The 7,479-nt window shown below is 34.2% G+C and overlaps 1 protein-coding gene across 1 annotated transcript in view; it reads right to left on the bottom strand.

Annotated features, from left to right (window-relative positions):
* Window positions 1–3,075: 3,075 nt before the first annotated feature.
* The window catches only part of LOC110113134, a 56,078-nt gene continuing 51,674 nt past the window's right edge, over window positions 3,076–7,479 (bottom strand). Inside the window, exon 3 of the mRNA XM_028695052.1 lies at window positions 3,076–3,205. Coding sequence (XP_028550885.1) covers window positions 3,102–3,205 — 104 coding nt within the window. The 3' untranslated portion in view covers window positions 3,076–3,101. The remainder of the gene's footprint in view (window positions 3,206–7,479) is intronic.

The following is a 7,479-nucleotide window of genomic DNA, read 5'->3' as shown; positions in this document are numbered from 1 at the left end:
TAGAGGAAATTAATTAGGAAATATTTCTTAATTGAAGAAGACAGATTTGGGGGCTGATTTGGAGGAGATTAATTAGAAGATTTTTTGAAAGATTTGGGGGTTGAATTGGAGGAGGTTAATTAGCAGATATTTCCTAATTGAAGAGGGAAAATTTGGGAGGAAATTGAGAGAGGACTGATTTAGAATTTACTATGTTTTGTATACTTTAAATATGTTGTTTATCCTATGGTTCAATTTTTATGCTTAATTTTGCTTAAATTAGTTTTGCTTAGGTTGAGTGGGCTCTATTTGGGAGAGCCAGATCTTCCACTCAAATTGAAGATCCAAATGTATCTTGTGTTTTTCTTCTTAATTTTTTTTTTCAATAAAAAAGTTCTTGTTTTCTTCTTTCTAAATTTCTGGCGTCATTATCTGGTTTTGCTAAAATTGCATCCACTTCCTATCAAATTGGTATCAAAATGCTTTCTTGGGTGGAAAAATAAGATATCTTCGCTATTTTTGCAATTGGAGCCTAGATCCAATTAATGGAAACAAAGAAGATGGAAGCGTTGAAAGGCAAGAAGGAGCAATTCAAAACCGGTGTGGAGAAGTACGCTACCATGGAAGAAAGATTTTCATCTATAGAAAACCATATGAAAAATCGATTTAGAAGGGTAGAGGAGATGTTAAGAAGGCTCTTGGAGATGGAAATAAAAACTTCACTGGTGGTTCTGATGGCTAACCCTAACTAAGATTTGACCAGGATTCCCTTGGCTGAATCGAAGGGAAAGGAGATAGGACAAGAGGAGTTTGATGAGAGGAGTTTCTTTCATCAAGATGCATCTCCTTGATCTTCGATAAGGGGTGAATCAAGGTTTTTGTATGAGGGGACAACAAAGAGGGAATCTTTTGGTGGAGATGGTAGTGCAGCCGACCACTATGAGAGGCATTCTGGGCAAGGACAGTGGGTCATCAGAGAAGTTGGGGTCAAGAGCCACCTCTTAGGGCTCTGATAAGGGGTGGAATAGGGTTATCGGGTGGGGGGATAGCAAGAAGGGAGTTTCGTGATGAAGGGGGTGGGTGGCCTACCACTATGAGAGGTCTTTTGGGCAAGGGGAGTGGACGATCGAAGGAGGGGGACGGGACGAACCATGGGGATCAAGTCATGTGAGGCGAAGGGAAAGAAGGTGGGATTCCCACTCTCGATTCATGGGGAAAATATGGAGGAATCACGACAACCACTACACACAAGGAGGAAGAAGCTATTGGGGTTGTAGCAACCTAGGGTGAGGAAGTTGAGGATGCCAATATTTGAAATGGATGATGCTTATGGGTGGGAGTATCGGGTGGAGATGTATTTCATGGTGAATGAGTTTAATGATAAAAAGATTACTATTGCATGACTATGTTTAGAGGGGAAGATCTAGCTTAATTCCATTGGACAATAGCATGGCCACTAACAGAGCAGCTGAAGAAAACTATCAACAGCATCCCATCCTTCCACCTCAAGGAAAAGGGGCGTCTTTGGGAGAGAATTATTGTTACGTCTGCAAGCCAAGGGAGGCTAGACAGGCCGGCTCAAGAAGCAAAGAAGGGGGCGGAACCTGAAACAAATTTCAAGGAGATTTCGTCCCCCCTTGTGGGGCCCAACAAAGCAATAATTTATTATGACAGAAGGGGAATTAAGGAGGGAATTAATTATAAAAATATCACCTATTTGAATTTAAATAGTAGATGAAAATTTATAAGGAAAGGGGGTTGATTTAAGGGGATTAATTAGAAAAAGTTTCCTAATTAAAGAGGGTCGATTTGGGGGCTGATTTGAAGGATATTAATTAGGAGATGTTTTCTAATTGAAGAGGACAAATTTGGGGGCTGATTTGGAGGAGATTAATTAGGAGATGCTTACTAATTGAAGATGGCTGATTTGGGGGGGTTGAATTAGAGGAGATGTTTCTTAATTGAAGAGGGAAAATTTGGGGTTGATTTGGGAGGGAATTAGAGGAAAGTTGTTTTGTGATTTGTTATGTTTTGTATGCTTTAAATAAGTTGTTTACCATATGGTTCAATTTATAGGATCTAGGCATTTATAGCCTTTGTAAGATTGAGCATACTCGATGAAGACACATTGAAGTGCTTTAGGGGAGAGTTTGTGTCTGTTTTGTGGAGGCAAAAGAGGATAACATGCACAACCAAAAATTTTGAGGTGATCATATTGAGGAGCTTTGTTGTATAGGAGTTGGTATGGTGAGATGTCAGAGGTAATATGATGACATTATATTAATGAGGTAAATCGCCATAAGAAGTGTATCAAGCCATAGATTGTAAAGTAGATGAGCCGTGTGCAGAAGTGTTCTAGTGGTCTCAAGGATGTGACGATGTTTCCTCTCAGCAAGACCATTTTGTTCAGGTGTGTAGGGACAACTGATCTGATGATTGATGCCATTGGTTTGGAGATAGTTACGTATTTGGCATTAATATATTCTTTACCATCATCATTACGCAGGTATTTTATTTTAGAAGAAAATTGTTTTTCAATAGCGATGTGAAATTTAACGAATGTAGAGAAAACCTCGGATTTTTTGCGTTAATGGATAAACCCAAGTAAAGCGAGACGAATTGTCAATAAAAAATACGTAGTAACGAGAACCTTGTATTGATGAAAAAGGGGCCAGACCCCATACATCTATATGAACAAGTTCAAAAGGTTTGTAACTGTAGTTTTGTGATGATAAGAAGGGGAGTTTGTGACCTTTTGAGGTCTTACATGAAGAACATAAAGAAAAAGAGGCAGGTGTGACTACATATTTGTTGATCTTAGAAATGGTGGCCATCGTGTGCTGATGAGGATGTCCCAAGCAATGATGCCACAAGAGAGATATGGGGATGTTGGTCAAAAGAGATTCTCACAAAAAACATACAAAAAATCAATTTGAGAGAGATTTTTCCACGATCCACATATTTGAGAGAGATTCTCAATCATACAAAAAACAACCCTTAAGAACAAATAAAGGTTGTATAACGATAAACAATAAGGAATGTGAAAACAATAAACCCAAAAAAAATACGCATTTTAAATCTAGGTTGCATTGCAAACCAACACAGCGGCCTAATAGAAATGTTTAATCAATGAAGGATGCCAACTTGAGTGCTAATACATTGAACAAAACTTTAGGAGTATCAAACCAGCCTCGAATAAAATAAATCAGCTGCTTCGACTCAACAGCTGCATAACAATATTAACCATCAGAAAAAAATTATCATTAAACAAACAAAGGTGGTTCACCAGAGAGAAAGAAAAATATGATGTTGCATAACAGTAATCTGAAAAGAAAAATAATAATGAAAAACAAAGGGAGGGAAAGAGGAACGATATAAAAAGTCTAGGTTGTTAAACGAAACAGTTAACAAACAGATTTTTTATGCTGTCAAAGGAAATGGAGTCTGAACGAAGCACAGCAATGTTGATAGTATTAATATATATTTTGGCATATCTGTGTTTTCTGATTAATGGAATGAAATCTGTTTTGTTTCTTCCTCCTCCGATCTTCTTTAACTTCTTGCTCCCTCTTCTCAGATAGTTCATATTTCTCTCCAGCACAAAGCATAACAAAGAAGCAAAGCACTCACCATTGACCATCCAACATAACTTTGAAGCCTAATTATTTAATTATTAAATTATATTTATTTATGTTGTTGATTATATCAGTTAATGATGCAAGACCGTTAATGTAAAATAGCTTTAAGTCAGGGGCTCAAAATGAAATATATATATATATAATATATATATATATATATTTGCATTTAAAATTTCCACCAGCTAAGCTAACGATGTGCCATGTTTCCTTGTTAGTAATTCAAAAAAGACTTGAGTGAAGCAAGAGCTAGACTCCTCTCTTCCCATATCCCCTTAGCTTTACTACTGGGTATAAGAGGTTATTTATTTTTGGATATATATATATAGTCAATTATGCAACTATAAGACATACACTGTATTTTCTTTATTTTTTTGATAGTCTTGGCTTGGGAAAGTAAGCAGTGAATTTTGAGGTTATTATATTTGAGCTGATTCTGATGACTTTTGAAATAGAAAATATTATTAGGTTTACTTAGTTTACATGTTTTGATTTTTTATTTTGGCATGTCAGACAATGAAAGAGGTCATATACAGAAAGGTTCATTATAATAGAATGTAATGAGAAGTTTAGTTGCCTTTGATATGACCAAATCAACATTTGCCTGAAATAACACATGTATGTAACGATTAGGTTTATTTAGTTTAGTATTTTTTCCTTATGATTCAGTTATCTGGTTTTATGTTATAAGCCCTAATGTTTATACTCTTTTAATGCTATTTCTATTTTGTTTTAAATAGAATTAAACTTAGACAAAATCATTCAAAAACATGCTTATCTTTAAAACTATTACATGAGCTGTATTTAATTAGTCATCGTTATTACATTATACAGTCTTCTTATTTCCTCTTACATCAATTTTGCTCATGATTTAACTCTTGCATACCTTCTCATGCATGTGGAGATTTATATAACTTAATGACTAAATATTATTTTTAAACACATATCTATTATGTTGGTCTATCATTAGCTTAGAACAATTCTAATTTTTTTTTTCAATTAGCTCTCTCGCGGTTTGTAATTGGTTTTCTAGTCTTTATTCTTTCAGCTTCAAAGACTTGGTAATGAAATTATTTGTTGATGAATTCTTTTTTTTTTTTACCTGCAATTCCTGTACATGGGCTTTCTTTATTTTGTTATTTGCAATTGCTTTATGATTAATTGAATATTTCTTCTTGATAAGATTGGCATTATTATATTTTGATATTCTTCTTTATATTATATATATTTCTTTCATATTCACCCTTGCTCATGAAACATCAACCAATACTCAATTTTTTATATTGCATATTGCAAGTATGCTATGACTAGACATGTCAATGCTAATTAAGAAAGACTAAAATATGAAGAATATGTTTGCAATATATTTTGTATGTACAAGCTTACTGTCACAACCATACTTAATTAAATATGCATCACAATTCACGTCAATGAAAGAGAAGATAAATGGAAAGTGAAAAACATAGATGTTCATATTATAAATGTAGAAATAGAAACCTTATAGCTAAAAGATGAAGAAAGCGGTCTTCAAAGTCAAGAAAATTAAAGTTTAGTGCCAGTATAAGAAGATGAAGAAGCATTGCTTTTGACCTGCGGAAAAGCATAAACAAGATAACTACTAAAATGTAAAATAGTATGAGGAAAAACGCTATAGCCTTCTCACAACAGAATTATGCCTTTACATTTTTCCCCCACTCATCTAATACAATAGTAATATATATATACTTAGGTTGATGCATACAGTTTGATAAGAGTTGTTGTCCGTGCAGTGGCAGAGGTAAGTGGATCAGATAACATGCAACCCAATAATTGATAATAAATAATTATGTATAATTACTTATCAGCTCCGCGCAAATTAACTATGGGTTCTTGAATAGTTAACTTGGTTCTTGAATAGTTAACTTGGATCTTAATAAAGCAAAACTTGAAGCATATGAGAATTTTGTAAAAAAGTTGACGGGTTGATCGTGTGGAGAAATATGGTGGACTGCGATGTGTCTAGCTTTGACACAATCCCGAATAATATGGAAATCAACCTTAAGGAGAGTTCTTATATGAACAGAGCAGATTAATGTGTTTGCAATAATGGAGCTAATAATCAATAGGGGTTGATTATTATAAATGATGCTTACGAGTTTGGTATAAATCTGGTTGAATAAATCCCCATATTGACTCTGGATGTATTGCTTCATGCGTGCCAGATTGACTCTAGATGTATTCCTTTTGGAATTCTTCTGTCAACTCCAGTAATACATACATACCAAGTGATGTTGTTCATTTTGGTTGGGAGAAATGCAACCATTGAATGATTTTTGATGTGTGCAAGATGTTATAAGTCTATTCATTGCAAGATGTTATATGCCAATTTTTACTGAATCCTAGGCTCACTGTTGTGGAGTATATATTAAGGGCAATAATTATACATGTGAAAATTGAGTTGTTGGCATGCTTTGTTTACTTTTTTCCATATTAAGTATATCCATTAATTGGTGTGATCATCAAAATCAGTTCTTGCTTCTTCATGCTTGTTTTCAATTATAATTTGGAAAGTTCGCTTTTCTTGAATGTGAGCTAAGGATGAGTGTTATGGAATAGTGTTCTCATAAAAGAAATATGTACAAATAACTGTACAATGTGCCAGGAGAAATTTTTTGCCGAAGTCTTCAATCAAATTTCATGTTACTTGCTCTTTAACTTCATCTCTTCTTATTGGATGATTTGCCCAGTTGAGCAGTTTCACTTAGGAGCTTCAAGTCAAGGGAAGCTGTTTATACTTTGCTTATTTTTTTATTTCCTTTGATTCTTCTGTTGGTTTGGTTTTTTTTTTTTTTTTTTGGACTTAGCCCTTCTTTGAATGTTGGTTCTGCATGCTTGTCTTATATGTCATCCGAATTTATTGTTGATGTATAATGTTGTTGGTTTTATTTGTTGTTCCTCAAAATTGTTGGTTGTGGTTGCTGAATTATGTTGTCTATTGTGGTTGTTGTATTATTGTAGGTATAATCTCTTCTAGTCGAATATTTATACTAAAACAAATTATTTATGGCATAATGATAACTGTTTCTTGCTGTTTATACTAAAGCCAATCAATTATTAATTAGTTCAATATAACAAACAATTAGTTCATGCAAGTGGTTCATAATGGCGTTAAGCGAATTTCTCCGCCTTCGACTTTTTGGCTTGCCGGCCCTAGCTTCCTCCTCTCCGCTGTTTCTACGATGGCTTTCTTCTCCAATTATTTTGGTCTCTTCACCTTCTATAACTTTAACATCGTTTCTTCTTACCAGCATCAACGCCTCTCTCATTCCACCTTTAGGAAGATGAAGGAAACCGTTGAAAAATTCAAAATATCCATCATAGTTCAAAAAACGGTTCGATTCTCCATTAGAAAATCATCAAACATGTTTTAGCTAGCCATCTTATATAATTGTTTAAACTATTCTAACTTGTTTTTTTGCATTAGCTCTTTCCTGGTTTGCATTTGGTTCATGAGACCAAACTCTTTCGGCTTCAAAGAATAGATAATGAATTCAATTGTGCTGAATTGCTTTTCTATATTTTGGTACCTGAAATTACTTTACAACAAATCGAATATTTCTTCTTGAGAAGATTGGCATGCCCGACTCCTATTGCTCACTGTTCTGAGAATTTTTTTTTTCATCCCAGTCCTCAAGCAATTACGTAAATAGAATTTATGTAATAGTTTTTACTGCTGGAACTAATGATGGATGTATTGCAACATGCCATTTTCTGTATAGATTTTTACAAATTTAGAGAATTTGCTATTTTGCATCATTGGGTGGATATGAATGCAGCTTATATGTTGAGAAACTGACTTCATTTACAAAAGTATTCTTTCAATTTT

Source organism: Dendrobium catenatum, unplaced genomic scaffold (genome assembly GCF_001605985.2).
Source record: "Dendrobium catenatum unplaced genomic scaffold, ASM160598v2 fragScaff_scaffold_55, whole genome shotgun sequence".
Classification (NCBI taxonomy): domain Eukaryota; kingdom Viridiplantae; phylum Streptophyta; class Magnoliopsida; order Asparagales; family Orchidaceae; genus Dendrobium; species Dendrobium catenatum.
The sequence above is the reverse complement of the archived record's forward strand: the minus strand, read 5'-3'. Positions and strand labels throughout refer to the sequence as shown.